The sequence below is a fragment of the Pristiophorus japonicus genome, chromosome 19 (assembly GCF_044704955.1).
Source record: "Pristiophorus japonicus isolate sPriJap1 chromosome 19, sPriJap1.hap1, whole genome shotgun sequence".
Lineage (NCBI taxonomy): Eukaryota > Metazoa > Chordata > Chondrichthyes > Pristiophoridae > Pristiophorus > Pristiophorus japonicus.
In genome coordinates this window covers 58,547,200-58,569,867 of record NC_091995.1, presented here as the reverse complement: position 1 = coordinate 58,569,867, position 22,668 = coordinate 58,547,200, and the positions used below count along the sequence as shown (strand labels likewise).

The 22,668-nt window shown below is 46.0% G+C and overlaps 1 protein-coding gene across 1 annotated transcript in view; it reads left to right on the top strand.

The window, feature by feature from the left end:
* The window catches only part of LOC139229888 (zinc finger protein 850-like), a 47,681-nt gene that overhangs the window by 9,156 nt on the left and 15,857 nt on the right, over positions 1 to 22,668 (top strand). Inside the window, exon 2 of the mRNA XM_070861519.1 lies at positions 3,812 to 5,180. Coding sequence (XP_070717620.1) covers positions 4,174 to 5,180 — 1,007 coding nt within the window. The 5' untranslated portion in view covers positions 3,812 to 4,173. The remainder of the gene's footprint in view (positions 1 to 3,811; positions 5,181 to 22,668) is intronic.

Below are 22,668 nucleotides of genomic sequence, written 5' to 3'. Positions count from 1 at the left end.
TCTTCACCCAGAGGGTGGTGAAGGGGCTGGAACTCACTGCCTGAAAGGGTGGTAGAGCCAGAAACCCTCACCACATTTAAAAGATACTTGGATGTGCACTTTAAGTGCCATAATCTACGGGGCTACGGACCAAGAGCTGGAAAGTAGGATTAGGCTGGATAGCTCTTGGTCGGCCGGCACGGACACGATGGGCAGAAATGGCCTTCTGTGCAATAAATTTCTATGATTCTATGAAGGGAAAATATGTAAGCAAATCTATAAAATGAGTAAAAGAAATATAATCTACACCAAATAATCTGTTAAGAAGAGGTGGGACAAGGGGATGGAGAATTCATATTGTGTTCAGGACTCCTTGCTGACCCAGTGCATAATAAACCCAACAGGAGAGGAATCACTGATGGATCTATAATGCAAAATGAACCAGAGAAGTGAGCTTGGGTGAAAATCTAGAAAATATTGATCACAACATTATAAGAATTAAGGTAATGATTGAGAAAGACAAAAGTCATCGATTGGAAAACGCTGATGTTGGGTTGATGAGAATAGAACCGGGGAAGATAAACTGAAACAGAATATTGACAATCAGAGATAGATCAGCAGTAGGAAATATTTATAAAGGTGATCAATAGAAAATAGATCAGTAGAACTATATTCCACTAAAAACAAGAAGCAATAAGGGCAAAATTGAAACTGAAGAAAAAGGCAGACACTGAGTGCAGCATCAATAAAGGAGAGGATGGCAGAAGGGAAAAGGAAGAGGTTGGGAAAGAAGTAAAAAGAAAAGGCAGGCAAAGGGGAACTATGTAATTCATTATTAAGGACTATAAAAAGAAATGGTGAAGTATTCTACATATACATGAAGAACAAAAGGTAAAACAGGATTGGGACAGGGCCACTAAAGGATGCACCTGGAAAGGTGGTAGAGGCAGAAACCCTCACCACATTTAAAAGGTGCTTGGATGGGCACTTGAAGTGTCGTAACCTGCAGGGTTACAGACCTAGAGCTGGTAAGTGGGATTAAACTGGATAACCTCTTGTTGGCCGGCGCAGATACGATGGTAAGTACTTCAGCGAATCGAATATGGCCAGAGTGGTCTCCTGGACTAGTTTTGATCGCATTGATGGGTCGGAGAGGAATTTTACCAGATTTTTTCCCCCCAATATCCTATGTTAATAAATATATCCCATACTGATAGTAATATCAGAGAATGAGAGGTACAGTGTCTATCCCATATTCAGCAGTCAATTCTACAATGACACAGAGTACCAGAGAGTGACAGTGGCCATGTCTTTCCTATATTCTCTCTCAATCTCAGACTGACACACAGTACTAGAAAGCGAGTAGCAGTGTCTGTCCTATACACACCTGTCAATCATACACTGACACACAGTACCAGTGAGTCACAGTACCTGTCCTATACACACCTGTCAATCCTACACTGCCACACAGTACCAGAGAGTGAGTGACAGTGTCTGTCCTATACACACTTGTCAATCCCACACTGACGCACAGTACCAGGAGTGAGTGGCAGTGTCTGTACTATACACACCTGTCAATCCTACACTGACACACAGTACCAGAGAGTGAGTGGCAATGTCTGTCCTAAACATACCTGACAATTTCACACTCTAGTCTACCTAACCAAGCAATTTAAAACTGTGCCATTGTACCAAAGCATGACAGAAACAATATCTATCCCTTTTCGCCAGACCAGTGAGTGTAAAACTGAACCCAGCCAGAGTTAGCACCTTCAGGGGAGGGATGGGGAGGGGGACCAGTGAGTGTAGAATTGAACCCAGCCAGAGTCAGCACCTTCAAAGGGAGTGGGACGGGAACCAGAGAGTGTGGAACTGAACCCCGCCAGAGTAAGCACCTTGAGGGAGGGGAATCAGTGAGTGTAGAACTGAACCCAGCCAGAGCCAGCACCTTCAGGGAGGAGAGGGTGGGGAATCAATGAGTGTAGAACTGAACCCAGCCAGAGTCAGCACCTTCAGGGAGAAGAGGGAGGGGAACCAGAGAGTGTGGAACTGAACCCAGCCAGAGTCAGCACCTTCAGGGGAGGGGGTACCAGTGAGCAAACATGTAGAAAGTGAGTTTGAAGGATAGAGGAAATAAGCAAGAAAAAGGGTTTAAAAAAAACCCACTTAAAAGCTCTTTGTCTAAATGTACCTAGCATTCGTAACAAAATAGTCGAGTTGATGGCATAAATAGATACAAATGGGTATGATCTGATAGCCATTACAGTGATATGGTTGCAAGATGACCAGGACAGGGAACTAAATATTCAGCGGTATTTGACAATCCGGAAGGACAGACAGAAAGGAAAAGGAGGTGGGGTAGCACTGTTGAAGGATGGGATCAGTGCGTTTGTGAGAAACGATAGTGGTTCAGAGGATCAAGATGTTGAATCAGTTTGGGTGGGATGAGGAATAATGAGAAAAAGTCACTGGTGGGCATGGTCTATAGGCCCCCTAACTGTAGCTACACTGTTGGATGGAGTATAACTCAAGAAATAATGGAGGCTTGTAATAAAGGAACGGCAATAATCATGGGTGATTTTAACCTTCATATTGATTGGACAAAGCAAATTGGCCAGGGTAGCCTTGAGGAGGAGTTCATAGCGTGTATCTGGGATACTTTCCTTGAATAGTATGTTGTGGAACCAACCAGGGAGAAAGCTATCTTACATCTAGTACTGTATAATGAGACAGGGTTAATAAATGATATCGTTGTAAAAGATCCTCTAGGAATGAGTGACCATAGTATGGTTGAATTTCACATTTATTTGGAGGGTGAGAAAGTTGGTTCTGAAACCAGGGTTCTAAGCTTAAATAAAGGAGACAACAAAGGTATGAGGACAGAGTTGGCTAAAGTGGACTGGGCAAGTAGTCTAAAGAATGGGACAGTTGATCAGTTTAAGCATTTAAGGAGATATTTCATAACTCAACAAAAATATATCCCAATGAGAAGGAAAGATTGTAAGAGAAGGGATTGCCATCCGAGGCTAACTAAGATAATAAGGGAGGGTATCAATTGAAAACAAATGCATACAATGTGGCCAAAACGAGTGGTAGGCCGGAGGATTAGGAAATTTTTAAAAGTCAGCAGAGAACGACTAAAAAATGATTGAGAGGTTACATAGATTATGAAAGTAAACTCACACGAAATATAAAAACAGTACAAAAGGAAAAGAGTGGGTAAAGTAAATGTTGGTCCCCTGGAGGATGAGACTGGAGAATTAATAATGGAGAACAGGAAAATGACAGAGATGTTGACAAACATTTTGTATCGGTCTTCATGGTAGAAGACAGTAAAAGCATTCCAATATTAGATAATCATGGGGCTATAGGTAGGGGGAACTATCACTAATGAAGTAGCACTGGATAAAATAATGAGATTAAAGGTGGACAGGTCCCCTGGACCTGATGTCTTACATCCTAGGGTCTTCAGAGATGCATTGGTTGTAATCTACCAAAATTCCCTGGATTCTGGGGCAGTCTGAACAGGTTGGAAAATCGCAAATGTAACACCCCTATTTAAAAAAAGGACCCAGAGCCAGCACCTGCAGGGGAGGAGAGGGAGGGGAACCAGTGAGTGTAAAACTGACCCCAGCCAGAGTTAGTGAAAAAAATTGGGAGGTGAAGACAAGCTTTTGAATTTCAGGACAGGGAGGGGGAAGAATGTATGGGGTGGTGATTTACAGCTTTGGAGGAACAAGAGAGGAAAGAATGTTCCATAGAATCTAGAATTATCTGTTCTGAATTTCTGTCCAGTATTTGCAGTAAGGATTTTTGTAAACTCTTTTTCCAGGGTATTCAATGGGCAGGATTTGCAGACGGGAAATTCAAACCAAACATCACGTCAAGATCTGACGGAATCACTCGATTCCTCAGGACCTGAATATCATCGGCCTTTGAATGTGGAAGGAGAAATATTTGTCTGTTCTGTCTGTGGGAACAGATTTCAATCATCAGTGTGACTGGAAAAGCACTGAGACACACACACCCGAGTGCGAGTTTTCCAGTGCACTGACTGTGGAAAGAGCTTTAACCAGTTACACAGCCTGAAAAAACATTGCACCGTTCACAGCGGGGAGAAACCATACACGTGTTGTGTGTGGACCAGGCTTTAACTGATCGTCCAACCTGGAGAGACACAAGGACACCCGCATCATGGAGAAACCGTGGGAATGTGAGGACTGTGGGAAGGGATTCAATTACCCGTCTGAGCTGGAAGTTCATTGGCACAGTCACACTGGGGAGAGGCCGTTCACCTGCTCTGACTGTGGGAAGGGATTCACTCAGTTATCCAACCTGCTGAGACACCAGCGAGTTCATACTGGGGAGAGGCCGTTCACCTGCTCAGTGTGTGGGAAGGGATTCACTGCATCATCCGACCTGCTGAGACACCAGCGAGTTCACACTGGGGAGAGACCGTTCACCTGCTCTGACTGTGGGAAGGGATTCACTCGGTCATCCCATCTTCGAATTCACCAGCGAGTTCACACTGGGGAGAAGCCATTCACCTGCTCTGACTGTGGGAATGGATTCACTGCCTCATCCTACCTGCTGAGACACCAGCGAGTTCACACTGGGGAGAGACCATTCACCTGCTCAGTGTGTGGGAAGGGATTCACTGCCTCATCCAACCTGCTGCAACACCAGCGAGTTCACACTGGGGAGAGGTCGTTCACCTGCTCAGAGTGTGGGAAGGGATTCACTCGGTCATCCCACCTTCTAACTCACCAGCGATTTCACACCGGGGAGAGGCCATTCACCTGTTCTGAGTGCGGGAAGGGATTCACTCTGTCATCCTGCCTGCTGATACATCAGCGAGTTCACACTGGGGAGAGGCCATTCACCTGCTCAGTTTGTGGGAAGGGATTCACTGTGTCATCCCACCTCACTGAACACCAGCGAGTTCACACTGGGGAGAGACCGTTCACCTGCTCAGAGTGTGGGAAGGGATTCACTCAGTCATCCCACCTGCTAAAACACCAGCGAGTTCACACTGGGGAGAGGCTGTTCACCTGCACTGTGTGTGGGAAAGGCTTCACTCAGTCATCCAACCTGCTGGCACACCAGCGAGTTCACACTGGGGAGAGGCCATTCATCTGCTCCGAATGTGGGAAGGGATTCACTCAGTCATGCGCCCTGCTGAAACACCAGCGAGTTCACAAGTGACTGCAGGGTTTTGATTCTGCTGTTATCCCATACTGAATCATGTCTATTCTGACAAGTTGGGATTGCTTTCTGCTAATATTAACTCCCCCAATAACTGGGCTGGAATTTAATATTCTGCATTTTGGACCAATTAATCATCGGGAAAATGGTCAGACAAAAATAATGCTGATTGTGTTTGCATCCATAATTCACCCTTTAAAAAACATAAATAGGAGCAGGAGTAGGCCATTGGCCACTCGAGCCTGCGCTACCATTTAATAAGATCATGGCTGATCTGATCTTGGGCACAGCTCCACTTCCCTGCCCACTCCCCATAACCCTTCACTCCATTATCGCTCAAAAATCTGTCTATCTCCACCTTAAATCTATTCAATGACCCAGCCTCCACAGCTATGTGGGGCAGAGAATTACACAGATTTACGACACTCAGAAGAAATTTCTGCTCATCAGTTCTAATTTGGCCACCTCTTAAACTATGGCCGCTAGTTCTAGATTCCCCCACTAGTGGAAACATCTTCTCTGCATCTACCTTTTCGAGCCCCCTCAGCATCATATGTTTCAATAAGATCATCTCTCATTCTTCTAAACTCCATTGAGTGTAGGCCCAACCTATCTTCATATGTCAACCCCTTCTCAATAATCAAACTAGTGAAGCTTCTCTGAACTGTCTCCAATGCAAGTATATCCTGCCTTAAATAAGATCAAAACTGTACGCAATACTCCAGGTGTGGTCTCACTAATACCCTGTACAGTTGTAGCAGGATTTCGCTGCATTTATATTCTATCCATCTTGCAACAAAGGCCAACATTTCTATTGCCATCATAATTACTTGTACCTGCATACTAACTTTTTGTGTTTCGTGCACAAGGTGTTGTAAATTTGTGGAATTCTCCACCCTAAAGAGCTGTGGAGGCCGAGTCATTGAATATACAGCACATTTTGTAATATCTCTCCATTTAAATAATAAATTATATTTTTCTTTTTCTTGCTAAAGTGGATAACCTCACACTTTCCCACATTATACTCAATCTGCCAAATTTTTGCCCACTCACATACTTGTGCAGTTTCTTTGTGTCCTTCTTACAACTTGCTTTCCCATCCATCTTTGTATCATGAGAAAACTTGGCAACATTACACTCGGTCCCTTCACCAAGTCATTAATGTAGATTGCAAATAGTTGAGGCTCCAGCACCGATCCCTGCAGCACTCCACTAGTCACTATTTGCTAACCAGAAAATGACCCATTTATCCCGACTCTCTGTCTTCTTAGTTAGCCAATCCTCTATCTATGCTAATATATTATCCCCAACCCCGTGAACTTTTATCTTGTGCAGCAACCTGTTATGTGGCACCTTATCGAATATCTTCTGGAAATCCAAATACACCACATCCACTGGTTCCCCCCCCCTTATCCACCCTGCCCATTACATCCTTAAAGAGCTCCAGCAAATTCGTCAAACATGATTTCTCTTTCATAAAACCATGCTGACTCTGCCTGACTGTATTATGATTTTCCAAATGTCCTGCTACTGGTTCCTTAATAATGGAGTTTAGCTTTTTCCCAACAACAGATGTTAGATTAACTAGTCTATAGTTTCCTGGTTTCTGTCTCCCTCCTTTTTTAAATAGCGTTGTTACATTTGTGGTTTACCAAACCGCTGGGTCCTCTCCACAATCCAGGGAGATTTCAACCAATGCATCCACTATCTCTGCAGCCACTTCTTTTAAGATCCTAGGATGCAGGCCATCAGGTCCAGGGGACTTGTCCACCTTTGGTCCCATCATTTTACCGGGTACTTTTTCTTTAGTGATAGAGATTGTTTTACGTTTTCCTTTCCCTATAGCCCCTTGATTATCTACTTTTGGGATGTATTTTGCAGATTCTAGCATAAAGAATGATACAAAATATCAGAAGGGTTTTATTCAAATACTGAAAGCTGCTACAAATGGAGCTGAAGTTTGTTAAACAATTGATAATAAAATGAATTGAATCTGCAGGTTGGTTTTCGATTTCTCTGGGATGGAGTTGTACATGATCTGCCTTGAAATACCGTCTGTGTCCAGTAGATGACTGTGTCCCTCCAATCAATTCAGACTGATTGGAGCGTGACTGCCCCCTGGAGCAGGAGGAATGAGGGCAGATCAGGGTCAGACATTGAACTTACTGCATCCCACGGGGACCTCACACACTGTCCCTTCCCTGTGACAGCTCCGGGTCAGACACTGAACTTACTGCACCTCACAGGGACATCACACACTGCCCCCTCCCTGGGGCAGCTCGGGGTCAGACACTGAACATACTGCACACTATAGGGGAGTCTCCCTGTGTCTGGGGAAGTCGCTGCTGGAGTGTCCGCAGACAAAAGGGTAACTTCGCCAAACCTTCTGGTCATGAATCCTGAGTCAGATTGATGCCAAATCCCCTCATTCTGCGCTGCAGCCTGAGATTCCACAGAGACCACGTGGGACCTCACGGACCCTGGAGAAACCCCCAGACCTCAGAGGTTTGGCCCACAGACCTGGGACACTGAGTCTCCACACGGGGGGAGCGATCCCTCTGCTCCCCCAGAACCCCCCATGTTAGCTCCACTATCACTGAGCTGCAGGGAGTTACATTTATCCACGGCAGCTCTCCTCCCCTGAAGATGCTGATTCTGGCTGGGTGCAGAAATACAAAGCAATCATCTTCAATTCCCAGCACACACTCAGGAAATGTGCCCCATTTACCGGGCACTGTACAGGGCTGGAGCAGACAACACCTCCCTCAATTGTCCTGGTCCGAGACTGACCCAGAACCAGACTCCCCTCACTCTCCCCTGTCCCAGACTGATACAGAAACCCCCTTACCCTCCCCTGTCCCAGACTGAACCAGACCCCCCTCACCCTCCCCTGTCCCAGACTGACTCAGACTCCCCTGACCCAGACCCCCCTCACCCTCCTCTGTCCCAGATTGACACAGACCCCCCTCACCCTCCCCTGTCCCAGACTGACCCAGATTCCCCTCATCCTCCCCTGTCCCAGACTGACTCAGACCCCCCTCACCCTCCCCTGACCCAGACCCCCCTCACCCTCCTCTGTCCCAGATTTACCCAGAACCCCCTCACCCTCCACTGGCCCAGACCCCCCTCACCCTCCCCTGAACCATACCCCCTCACCCTCCACTGTCCCAGATGATCCCATACCGCACACTCTTCCCTGATCCAGACCCCCACTCACCCTGTCCCAGACAGAACCAGAGCCCAGCCCCCTCACCCAGAGAACCAGACCCCTCTCACCCTCCTGTCCCAGACTGACCCATACCACTCCCCTCCACACTCTCCCCTGAACCAGGCCCTCCCCTGTCCTAGACTGAACCAGACCCCTCTCACCCTCCCGTGTCTCAGACCCCCTCACCCTCCCCTGTCCCAGAACCCACCCCTCCTCATCCTTACCTTTCCCAAACTGACCCAGACCCCCCTCACCCTCCCATGTCCCAGACGGACCCATACCGCCCCCTCCCTCCCCACACACTCTCCCCTGTCCCAGACTGAACCAGGCCCCCCCTCCCCTCACTCTTCCCTGTCCCAGACTGACACAGACCCCCCTCACCCTCCCCTGTACCAGACTTTGAAAGTTTTCGGTAAGGTCCAACACAAGGGACTGCTCTATCAGATCAAGGCCTAGAACATAAGAAATAGGAGCAGGAGTCAGCTATTTGGCCCTTTCGCACCTGCTCTGCCATTTACTAAGATCATGGATGATCACATCATGGACTCAGCTCCACTTCCCTGCCCGCTCCCCATACCCCTTATCGCTCAAAAGTCTGTGTCTCCGTCTTAAATGTATTCAATGACCCAACCTCCACAGCTCTCTGGGGCAGAGAATTCCATAGATTTACAATACTTTGAGAAGAAATTTCTCCTCATCTCAGTTTTGAATGGACGGCCCTTATTCTGAGACTCTGCCCCCTAGTTCTAGTTTCCCCTAAATATCCTGTCTGCATCGAGCTTGGCGAGACCTCACATTATCTTGTATGTTTTGATAAGATCACCTCTCATTCTTCTGAACTCCAATGAGTACAGGCCCAACCTACTTAACCTATCTTCATAAGTCAACCCCCACATCTCCAGAATCAACTGAGTGAACATTCTCTGAACTGCCTCCAATGCAAGTATATCCTTCCTTAAATACAGAGACAAACTGAATGCAGTACTCCAGGTGTGGCCTCACTAATACCCTGTACAGTTAAAGCAGGACTTCTCTGCTTTTATACTCTATCCCCCTTGCAATAAAGGCCAACATTCCATTTGCCTTCCTGATTACTTGCTGTACCTGCATACTAACTTCTTGTGCTTCATGCTCAAGGATCCCCAGATCCCTCTGTACTGCAGCATTTTGCAATTTTTCTCCATTAAAGTAATAATTTGCTTTACTATTTTTTCTGCCAAAGTAGGTAAACTCACATTTTCCCAAATTATACTCCATCTGCCAACATTTTGCCCACTCACTTAGCCTGTCTATATCCCGTTTTTGCAGATTGTGTGTGTCCAGCTCACAATTTACTTTCCATCTCTCTTTTTATCATCAGCAGACTTGGCTAAATTACACTTGATCCCTTCATTCAAGTCATTAATATAGACTGGTAATAGTTGAGACCCCACTAGTTACTTTTTGCCAACCGGAAAATGACCTATTTATCCCGACTCTGTTTTCTGTTATTTAGCCAATCCTCTATCCGTGCTAATATATTACTCCCAACCATGTGTGGTTTTACCTTGTGCAGTACCCTCTTATGCAGCACCTTATCGAATGCCATCTGCTCCACAAATCAATAAGATCATGGCTGAACAGTCAAAAATCCAGGCGGTGCTTCTGACAAAGAAATCCAATGCAGGACCCAGCAAGAGCAAGTAAAGTGGATTATATTTAATCTAATAACACGTTGGTTCTTTTCAGAACCACCCACTCTATCTGTGAAAGGGCTGCCTACTGTCTGAAGAAACTTATCTATAGATCACAATCTTATCAGCTGTGCTTCAGTTGGTAGCACTCTCGTTTGAGTCAAAGTTTGTGGGTTCAAGTCCCACTCCAGGGACTTGAACACAAAAATCTAGGCTGACACACCAGTGCAGTAATGAGGGAGTGCTGCACTGCCTGAGGTGCCATTTATAGGAAGAGACATTAAACCGAGGCCACTTCTGCTCTCTCAGGTGGACGTAAAGGATCCCATGACCACTATTTTGAAGGAAGAAAGGTCAGTATACCCAGTGCCCTGGCCAATACTTAATCCCCTGATCAACATAACACAACAGCATATCTGGTCATTATCACATTGCTGTTTGTGGGAGCTTGCTGTGTGCAAAATGTCTGCCGCCTTTCCTACATTACTATAGTGTCTACACTTCAAAATGTACTTCATTGGCTGCGAAGCACGTTCAGAAGTCCGATGGCTTGCAGCTAGCTGTCTGCAACAACAAGGAGCTCAACAAGCTGCTGGTAGGGATGGCCATCGCTCAGGCCAGGGTGCTATCTAATACCATACAGGAGGATGGGTATCACTACACCCCTGTAGACCATGTACAACAGACACCTCAAATCACTAGAGAAATACCACCAAAAACGTATCCACAAGATCCTGCAAATCCCCTGGGAGGACCAACATACCAAAGTTAGTGTCCTTGACCAGGCCAATATCCCCAGCATCGAAGAACTGACCACACTCGACCAGCTCCAGTGGGCAGGTCACGTTTGCATGCCTGACACAAGACTCCCAAACCAAGCATTCTATCTGAACTCCTGCACGGCAAGCGAGCTCAAGGTGGGCAGAGGAAATGTTTCAAGGACGCCCTCAAAGCCTCCCTGATAAAATGTGACATCCCCAGCGGCACCTGTAGTGGACTGTCCTAAGTGGAGGAAGTGCATCCGGGAGGGCACTGAGCACCACAAGTCTCATCGCCGAGAGCATGCAGAAATGAAGCGCAGGCAGCGGAAGGAGCGTGCGGCAAACCAATCCCACCCACCCTTTTTTCAAAGACTTCCGTCCCATCTCTGACAGAAACTGTAAATCCTGTATTAGACTGTTCAGTCACCTAAGAATTCATTTTTAGATTAGAAGCAAGTCTTCCTCGATTTTGAGGGACTGCCTATGATGATGATGCTGCCTAATATCCAGGCTGTGCTGCTGCCCATGAAAACCACCAGTGTGTCCAAGAACAAGTGAAGTGCACAAGATTTAATCTAATAACGTAAAGGCTCTTTTCAGAGCCACTCACACTATCTGTGAAAGGGCTGGTTAATGTTCTATGGATCACAATTGTCCCAGTTCTAAATTAACATTGAATCTCTGCAATTAAGCTGTTAGTTTCCTGATCAGAAGTGACCCTCAGACATTCTTGGTTATCAACTAATCACCGTCGACAGACAGTGCCCTGGGTTTGCTGTTATAAAATCCTGTTGTAAGGTACCATAAATCAATCTCTCTCTATATTGAATCACTGATCCGAATATCCGCTAACAGCAAACCTGCGGCAGTGTTTGGTGATCTAGATTTCTACATGTTAGACAGAGATCAGGAAACACCCAGCTTAATTGCATAGATTCAATATATTAAACTAGATCTGGGATAATTATGATCCACAGATCCACGGACGAATGTGATCCATAGAACAGTAACCAGCCCTTTCAGATACTGTGAGTGGCTCTGAAAAGAGCCTTTGGGTTATTAGATTAAATCCTGTCCGCTTTTTACTTGCACTTGGTGGTTTTCTTGGGCAGCAGCACGGCCTGGATATTAGGCAGCACCCCGCCCTGAGCGATGGTCACTTTTCCAGCAGCTTGTTGAGCTCCTCGTCGTTGCGGACGGCCAGCTGCAGGTGTCTGGGGATGATGCGGGTTTTTTTGTTGTCGGCCAGCTCCAGGATTTCAGCGGTCAGATACTCGAGCACAGCAGCCATGTAGACCGGGGCTTCGGCGCACACACACGCTCAATATAGTTCCCCTTCCACAGGATCCTGTGAACACGGCCCACAGGGAACTGCAGTCTGGCCCGGGAGGACAGACTTGGCCTTGGCCCGAGCTTTACCGCCGCTTTTTCTTCTTCCAAACATTTCCACAATCCACACGTTCAGAGAAAGAATGAGAAACTCCTTCCACATCTGCCCTTCTTATTATACCTTCTGTAGGAATGCAGGGAGCGAACTTGTGATTGGTCTTTTCTGATGTCCAATCACAGTCTGGTTAGCCCGCCAATGAATCCAGGGCGGAAATTATTGTCCTCAAAAGTCAGTCCTCAAACGATTTAGAAATTCAAAAATTGCGCCAATAATTGTTAAAATTGCGGATTATGATAGTAACTTCAACATTAGCCAAATATTTCCAAATACGTTTTGTTTCCTTTTATCATATTCCATATTTCTCTAGCAAATTCCAGTCTGTTACAATCAGGATTAAATTCAGGTTCAGTTTTAAACTGAATCCCCGCTGATTCTGTAACGGCACACATTCCAGCTCAAGCTTTGTAAAACTGCCGATTCCTAGATTATAGAGGATTGACTGTTTTCTGTTAGTTAGAGAGTCTGGATAAATGGTTCATTCTCGGGTTGGCAATCAGTAAATCATGGGGTGCCACAGGGATCAGTGCTGGAACCCCCATTATTTGCAATCTATATTAACGACATGGAAGAAGGGACTGAGTGTAACGTAGCCAAGTTTGCTGATGATACAAAGATGGGAGGAAAAGAAATGTGTGAGGAGGACACAAAGAATCTGCAAAAGGAAATAGACAGGTTAAGCGAGTGGGCAAAAATTTGGCAGATGCAGTATAATGTTGGAAAGTGTGAGTTCATGCACTTTGGCAAAAAAATCAAAGAGCAAGTTATTATTTAAATGCAGAAAGATTGCAAAGTGCCGCAATACAGCGAGATCTGGGGGTACTTCTGCATGAAACACCAATGTAACCCCACTTTTTAAAAAAGGAGGGAGAGAGAAAACAGGGAATTATAGACCGGTCAGCCTGACATCAGTAGTGGGTAAAATGATGGAATCAATTATTAAGGATGTCATAGCAGCGCATTTGGAAAGAGGTGACATGATAGGTCCAAGTCAGCATGGATTTGTGAAAGGGAAATCATGCTTAACAAACCACCTGGAATTTTTTGAGCATGTTTCCAGTAGAGTGGACAAGGGAGAACCAGTTGATGTGGTATATTTGGACTTTCAGAAATGGGAGGGAGAACAGCCAGTTGTCATGGTGCACATTGGTACCAACGACATAGGTAAAAAAAGGGATGAGGTCCTACGAAACGAATTTAAGGAGCTAGGAGCTAAATTAAAAAGTAGGACCTCAAAAGTAGTAATCTCCGGATTGCTACCAGTGCCACGTGATAGTCAGAGTAGGAATCGCAGGATAGCGCAGATGAATATGTGGCATGAACAGTGGTGCAGCAGGGAGGGATTCAAATTCCTGGGGCATTGGGACCGGTTCTGGGGGAGGTGGGACCAGTACAAACTGGACGGTCTGCACCTGGGCAGGACCGGAACCAATGTCCTAGGGGGAGTGTTTGCTAGTGCTGTTGGGGAGGATTTAAACTAATATGGCAGGGGGATGGGAACCAATGCAGGGAGACAGAGGGAAACAAAAAGGAGGCAAAAGCAAAAGACAGAAAGGAGTTGAGAAAAAGTGGAGGGCAGAGAAACCCCAGGCAAAGAACAAAAAGGGCCACTGTACAGCAAAATTCTAAAAGGACAAAGGGTGTTAAAAAAACAAGCCTGAAGGCTTTGTGTCTTAACGCAAGGAGTATCCGCAATAAGGTGGATGAATTAACTGTGCAAATAGATGTTAACAAATATGATGTGATTGGGATTACGGAGACGTGGCTCCAGGATGATCAGGGCTGGGAACTCAACATCCAGGGGTATTCAACATTCAGGAAGAATAGAATAAAAGGAAAAGGAGGTGGTGTAGCATTGCTGGTTAAAGAGGAGATTAATGCAATAGTTAGGAAAGACATTAGCTTGGATGATGTGGAATCCATATGGGGAGAGCTGCAGAACACCAAAGGGCAAAAACGTTAGTAGGAGTTGTGTACAGACCACCAAACAGTAGTAGGGATGTTGGGGAGGGCATCAAACAGGAAATTAGGGGTGCATGCAACAAAGGTGTAGCAGTTATAATGGGTGACTTTAATATGCCCATAAATTGGGCTAGCCAAACTGGAAGCAATACAGTGGAGGAGGATTTCCTGGAGTGCAAAGGGATGGTTTTCTAGACCAATATGTCGAGGAACCAACTAGGGGGGAGGCCATCTTAGACTGGGTGTTGTGTAATGAGAGAGGATTACTTAGCAATCTCATTGTGCGAGGCCCCTTGGGGAAGAGTGACCATAATATGGTGGAATTCTGCATTAGGATGGAGAATGAAACAGTTAATTCAGAGACCATGGTCCAGAACTTAAAGAAGGATAACTTTGAAGGTATGAGGCGTGAATTGGCTAGGATAGATTGGCGAATGATACTTAGGGGGTTGACTGTGGATGGGCAATGGCAGACATTTAGAGACCGCATGGATGAATTACAACAATTGTACATTCCTGTCTGGCGTAAAAATAAAAAAGGGAAGGTGGCTCAACCATGGCTATCTAGGGAAATCAGGGATAGTATTAAAGCCAAGGAAGTGGCATACAAATTGGCCAGAAATAGCAGCGAACCCGGGGACTGGGAGAAATTTAGAACTCAGCAGAGGAGGACATAGGGTTTGATTAGGGCAGGGAAAATGGAGTACGAGAAGAAGCTTGCAGGGAACATTAAGGCGGATTGCAAAAGTTTCTATAGGTATGTAAAGAGAAAAAGGTTAGTAAAGACAAACGTAGGTCCCCTGCAGTCAGAATCAGGGGAAGTCATAACGGGGAACAAAGAAATGGCAGACCAATTGAACAAGTACTTTGGTTCGGTATTCACTAAGGAGGACACAAACAACCTTCCGGATATAAAAGGAGTCAGAGGGTCTAGTAAGGAGGGGGAACTGAGGGAAATCTTTATTAGTCGGGAAATTGTGTTGGGGAAATTGATGGGATTGAAGGCCGATAAATCCCCAGGGCCTGATGGACTGCATCCCAGAGTACTTAAGGAGGTGGCCTTGGAAATAGCGGATGCATTGACAGTCATTTTCCAACATTCCATTGACTCTGGATCAGTTCCTATCGAGTGGAGGGTAGCCAATGTAACCCCACTTTTTAAAAAAGGAGGGAGAGAGAGGAAACAGGGAATTATAGATCGGTCAGCCTGACCTCAGTAGTGGGTAAAATGATGGAATCAATTATTAAGGATGTCATAGCAGCGCATTTGGAAAAAGGTGACATGATAGGTCCAAGTCAGCATCGATTTGTGAAAGGGAAATCATGCTTGACAAATCTTCTCGAATTTTTTGAGGATGTTTCCAGTAAAGTGGACAAAGGAGAACCAGTTGATGTGGTATATTTGGACTTTCAGATGGCTTTCGACAAGGTCCCATACAAGAGATTAATGTGCAAAGTTAAAGCACATGGGATTGGGGGTAGTGTGCTGACATGGATTGAGAACTGGTTGTCAGACAGGAAGCAAAGAGTAGGAATAAACGGGTACTTTTCAGAATGGCAGGCAGTGACTAGTGGGGTGCCGCAAGGTTCAGTGCTGGGGCCCCAGCTGTTTACATTGTACATTAATGATTTGGACGAGGGGATTAAATGCAGTATCTCCAAATTTGCGGATGACACTAAGTTGGGTGGCAGTGTGAGCTGCGAGGAGGATGCTATTAGGCTGCAGAGTGACTTGGATAGGTTAGGTGAGTGGGCAAATGCATGGCAGATGAAGTATAATGTGGATAAATGTGAGGTTATCCACTTTGGTGGTAAAAACAGAGAGACAGACTATTATCTAAATGGTGACAGATTAGGAAAAGGGAAGGTGCAACGAGACCTGGGTGTCATGGTACATCAGTCATTGAAGGTTGGCATGCAGGTACAGCAGGCGGTTAAGAAAGCAAATGGCATGTTGTCCTTCATAGCGAGGGGATTTGAGTACAGGGGCAGGGAAGTGTTGCTACAGTTGTACAGGGCCTTGGTGAGGCCACACCTGGAGTATTTTGTACAGTTTTGGTCTCCTAACTTGAGGAAGGCCATTCTTGCTATTGAGGGAGTGCAGCGAAGATTCACCAGACTGATTCCCGGGATGGTGGGACTGACCTATCAAGAAAGACTGGATCAACTGGGCTTGTATTCACTGGAGTTCAGAAGAATGAGAGGGGACCTCATGGAAATGTTTAAAATTCTGACGGGTTTAGACAGGTTAGATGCAGGAAGAATGTTCCCAATGTTGGGGAAGTCCAGAATCAGGGGTCACAGTCTGAGGATAAGGGGTAAGCCATTTAGGACCGAGATGAGGAGAAACTTCTTCACCCAGAGAGTGGTGAACCTGTGGAATTCTCTACCACAGAAAGTAGTTGAGGCCAATTCATTAAATATATTCAAAAGGGAGTGAGATGAAGTCCTTACTACTCGGGGGATCAAGGGTTATGGCGAGAAAGCCGGAAGGGGGTACTGAAGTTTCATGTTCAGCCATGAACTCATTGAATGGTGGTGCAGGCTAGAAGGGCTGAATGGCCTGCTCCTGGACCTATTTTCTATGTTTCTATGTTTCTAGACAAGGTCCCACACAAGAGATTAATGTGCAAAGTTAAAGCACATGGGATTGGGGGTAATGTGCTGACATGGATTGAGAACTGGTTGTCAGACAGGAAGCAAAGAGTAGAAGTAAATGGGTACTTTTCAGAATGGCAGGCAGTGACTCGTGGGGTACCGCAAGGTTCTGTGCTGGGGCCCCTGCTGTTTACATTGTACATTAATGATTTGGACGAGGGGATTAAATGTAATATCTCCAAATTTGCGGATGACACTAAGTTGGGTGGCAGTGTGAGCTGTGAGGAGGATGCTATGAGGCTGGAGAGTGACTTGGATAGGTTAGGTGAGTGGGCAAATGCATGGCAGATGAAGTATAATGTGGATAAATGTGAGGTTATCCACTTTGGTGGTAAAAACAGAGAGACAGACTATTATCTGAATGGTGACAGATTAGGAAAAGGGGAGGTGCAACGAGACCTGGGTGTCATGGTACATCAGTCAATGAAGGTTGGCATGCAGGTACAGCAGACAGTTAAGAAAGCAAATGGCATATTGGCCTTCAAAGCGAGGGGATTTGAGTACAGGGGCAGGGAGATGTTGCTACAGTTGTACAGGGCCTTGATGAGGCCACACCTGGAGTATTGTGTACAGTTTTGGTCTCCTAACTTGAGGAAGGCCATTCTTGCTATTGAGGGAGTACAGCGAAGGTTCACAAGACTGATTCCCGGGATGGCAGGACTGACATATCAAGAAAGACTGGATCAACTGGGCTTGTATTCACTGGAGTTCAGAAGAATGAGAGGAGATCTCATAGAAACGCTTAAAATTCTGACGGGTTTAGACAGGTTAGATGCAGGAAGAATGTTCCCAATGTTGGGGAAGTCCAGAACCAGGGGTCACAGTCTAAGGATAAGGGGTAAGCCATTTAGGACCGAGATGAGGAGAAACTTCTTCACCCAGAGAGTGGTGAACCTGTGGAATTCTCTACCACAGAAAGTTGTTGAGGCCAATTCACTAAATATATTCAAAAGGGAGTGAGATGAAGTCCTTACTACTCGGGGGATCAAGGGTTATGGCGAGAAAGCCGGAAGGGGGTACTGAAGTTTCATGTTCAGCCATGAACTCATTGAATGGTGGTGCAGGCTAGAAGGGCTGAATGGCCTGCTCCTGGACCTATTTTCTATGTTTCTATGTTTCGACAAGGTCCCACACAAGAGATTAATGTGCAAAGTTAAAGCACATGGGATTGGGGGTAATGTGCTGACATGGATTGAGAACTGGTTGTCAGACAGGAAGCAAAGAGTAGAAGTAAATGGGTACTTTTCAGAATGGCAGGCAGTGACTCGTGGGGTACCGCAAGGTTCTGTGCTGGGGCCCCTGCTGTTTACATTGTACATTAATGATTTGGACGAGGGGATTAAATGTAATATCTCCAAATTTGCGGATGACACTAAGTTGGGTGGCAGTGTGAGCTGTAAGGAGGATGCTATGAGGCTGGAGAGTGACTTGGATAGGTTAGGTGAGTGGGCAAATGCATGGCAGATGAAGTATAATGTGGATAAATGTGAGGTTATCCACTTTGGTGGTAAAAACAGAGAGACAGACTATTATCTGAATGGTGACAGATTAGGAAAAGGGGAGGTGCAACGAGACCTGGGTGTCATGGTACATCAGTCATTGAAGGTTGGCATGCAGGTACAGCAGACAGTTAAGAAAGCAAATGGCATATTGGCCTTCAAAGCGAGGGGATTTGAGTACAGGGGCAGGGAGATGTTGCTACAGTTGTACAGGGCCTTGATGAGGCCACACCTGGAGTATTGTGTACAGTTTTGGTCTCCTAACTTGAGGAAGGCCATTCTTGCTATTGAGGGAGTACAGCGAAGGTTCACAAGACTGATTCCCGGGATGGCAGGACTGACATATCAAGAAAGACTGGATCAACTGGGCTTGTATTCACTGGAGTTCAGAAGAATGAGAGGAGATCTCATAGAAACGCTTAAAATTCTGACGGGTTTAGACAGGTTAGATGCAGGAAGAATGTTCCCAATGTTGGGGAAGTCCAGAACCAGGGGTCACAGTCTAAGGATAAGGGGTAAGCCATTTAGGACCGAGATGAGGAGAAACTTCTTCACCCAGAGAGTGGTGAACCTGTGGAATTCTCTACCACAGAAAGTTGTTGAGGCCAATTCACTAAATATATTCAAAAAGGAGTTAGATATAGTCCTTACTACTCGGGGGATCAAGGGATATGGCGAGAAAGTAGGAATGGGGTACTGAAGTTTCATGTTCAGCCATGAACTCATTGAATGGCGGTGCAGGCTCGAAGGGCCGAATAGCCTACTCCTGCACCTATTTTCTATGTTTCTAAAAGGATAGTATGCAGATACAGCAAGTGATCAGGAAGGCCAGTGGTATCTTGGCCTTTATTGCAAAGGGGATGGAGTATAAAAGCTGGGAAGTCTTGCTACAGCTATACAGGTTATTAGTGAGGCCACACCTGGAATACTGCGTGCAGTTTTACTTTCCATATTTATGAAAGGTTACACTTGCTTTGGAGGCAGTTCAGAGAAGGATCACTAGGTTGATTCCGGAGATGAGGGGGGTTGACATGAGGAAAGGTAGAATAGGTTGGGTCTCTACTCACTGAAATTCAAAAGAATGAGAGGTGATCTTATCGAAATGTATAAGATTTTGAGGGGACTTGACAAGGTGGATGCAGGGAGGATGTTTCCACTGATGGGAGAGACTAGAACTAGAGGGCATGATCTTAGAATAAGGGGCTGCCCATTTAAAACAGAGATGAGGAGACATTTCTTCTCTCGGAGGGTTGTAAATCTGTGGAAATCTCTGTCTCAAAGAGCTGTGGAAGCTGGGACATTGAATAAATTTAAGACCTAAATAGACAGTTTCTTAAACAATAAGGGGATGAGGGGTTATGGCGAGCGGGCGGGGAAGTGGACCTGAGTCCATGATCACATCAGCCATGATCGTATTGAATGGCAGAGCAGGCTTGAGGGGCCATATGGCCTATTCCTTCTCCTATTTCTTATGTTCTTATTATTGATTGATCCCCCGCAAAGGTGGGAGTGAGACCAGAACTGGGAGTCTTTCTATGAAAAGAGAAGAGGGACAGAGTGTTCAAACTGCCCCCGTTTTGCTCTCTGTAAGAACTCCCACTCTGGGTTGTTACACTCAGACTCTCGGGTTAATAAACGATTTGACCTCTAACTAGAATTTTTTTTTCAATTAAAAAGGCTGTGAAAGGGAATGAGGTGGCTAATTTCTGAGTCTCACCCCTAAAACAAGCTCTTAATTTGTTGGCAGGCGCTGTAAATGAATGGGTGAGAGCAAAGGGAAAGAGTGACCAGGGACTATGTTTATAGTTTGGCGGGAAGTTGAAAAGTGAGGTTGAACTGGACATTGAAACTGCTTATCTGAGAATTTAAAACTAAATCTACAGCTGGAACCTCAAAGGTAGTCAGGAAATAATTATAGTAAGCACAAAAAGTTAGTATGCAGGTACAGCAAGTAATCAGAAAGGCAAATGGAATGTTAGCCTGTATTGCAAGGGGGATAGAGTATAAAAGCAGGGAAGTCCTGCTGCAACTGGACAGGGTATTAGTGAGGCCACACCTGGAGTACTGCGTACAATTTTGTTCTCCGTATTTAAGGAAGGATATGCTTGCATTGGCGGCTGTTCAGAGAAGGTTCACTAGGTTGATTCCAGAGATGAGGGGGTTGACATGAAGATAGGTTGAGTAGGTTGGGTCTATACACAGTGGAGTTCAGAAGAATGAGAGATGATCTTATTGAAAATTATGATAATGAGGGGGCTCAACAAGGTGGATGCAGAAAGGATCTTTCCACTCATAGGGGAAACTAAAACTACGGGATATAGTCTCAGAATAAGAGCCGCCATTTAAAACTGAGATGAGGAGAAATTTCTTCTCTCAGAGGGTTGTAAATCTATGGAATTCTCTGCCTAGAGAGCTGTGGAGGCTGGGCCATTGAATATATTTTAAGGTGGAGATGGACAGATTTTTGAGTGATAAAGGAGTATAGGGTTATGAGGAGCGGGCAGGGAAGTGGAGTTGTGTTCATGATCAGATCAGCCATAATGTTATTGAATGGCAGAGCAGGCTCGTGTGGCCAAATGGCCTACTTCTGCTCCAAATCTTAAATGATGATGGGTTTGTGCAGCTCTTTCAGAGAGGTTGTGGCTGGCGCTTAAAAGAGCCGTTGTGTTTGGGTTTGTTCTCTCAGGACAGAGCGCAGTTTTACTTGGAGCTGGTGTACTTTGTCACCGGCTTTGTCCCTTCCGACATGACATGCTTGGCCAGCTCCCCGGGCAGCAGCAGGTGCACGGTGGTCTGGATCTCCCGGGAGCTGATGGTGCGGCGCTTGTTGTAATGGGCCAGGCGGGAAGCCTCACCCGCGATGCGCTCGAAAATATTGTTCACAAGCGAGTTCATGATGCCCAAGGCCTTGGAGGAGATGCCGGTGTCGGGATGAACCTGCTTCATCACTTTTAGATGTAGATGGAGTAACTCTCCTTCCTCGACTTTCTGCACTCCGTGCCGCCATTTGCTTGGAGTTTAGTGACCCTTTTCTTCGCAGCTTTCTTGGCAGTAACGGGGGAGGCGTGCTCAGTGGCCGCCATCTTAATCAAGACAGGTATCATGGCGCATGTGCGGCCTTTTGGGCAGGGACAAATGTTAGGCGGGGCTTCAGGATGTCTGTCAGTTTGATTGGTCACATGTTTGTGCCCACGTCAGTGGCCCCTGAAAGGGAGCCTTTTTGTGCTGATTTTTGTGTGGTGACCCTGGGCCAGCACAGGGTCACCCTATTGGGCCAGCCCAGTCCAAGCTAACCCTATTGGGCCAGCCCAGGCTCACCCTATTGTGCTAGCCAGGGCTCACCCTGTTGGGCCAGCCCGGATCACCTCATTGGGCTGGCCCAGGCTCACCCTATCGGGCCAGCACAGACTCATCCTACTGGGCCAGCGCGGGGGCATCCTATTGGGCCAGCACAGGCTCACCCTATCGGGCCAGCGCAGGCTCACCCTATCGAGCCAGCAAGGCTTACCCTATTGGACCAGCATGGCTCAACCTATTGGACCAGCACAGACTCACCCTATTGGGCCAGCACAGGCTCACCCTATTGGGCCGGCACAAAAGGCACAGTGACCAGCAGAGAAAATCAGCATCTCATTGATTTTATTCTCACTCTGCGCACAGCAGGTGCAGAACCGAACCCAACCATGTAAGCTGGAAATGATGCACATCATTGGCCTTTGAATGTGGAAGGAGCAATGTTTGTCTGTTCTGTCTGTGGAAACAGATTTCAAACATCAGTGTGACCCTATTGGGCCAGCCCGGACTCACCCTATTGGACTGACTGCTTCATTTTGTGCCTTTTCTCCTTTCTAACTCTAGATTGTTTCAGTTCTGATGCCTTTGGTTACTCGCAGGGACAAGTCCCAGTTCCCCATACCTTCCAGATTACGGCTCTTTGCCATGGTGTCCAGGGTAGGAATAGGTAACATGCCCGGGATCACTAAACACAAAACCCAGTCTGTTAATCACTTTAAGTCACAGGAATTTGCGTGTGCCCACATCATCTCTCTCACCTTCGATGTGTGAATAGAGCATCATGCCTACAAAGCTGGTTTCAATTTAAATTTATTCCACTCAGTAAATGTATCTTTTTTTAAATATTTACAAGTAAACCGATCACATCAAATTATTGGCAAAGGTTTACAGTCAACAAGATAAACAAGTAAAAACATCATGGCACAATAACACAGCTCTATATTCACAGAAGAAAGTCTGTTATCTATATCCTTGAATGTCA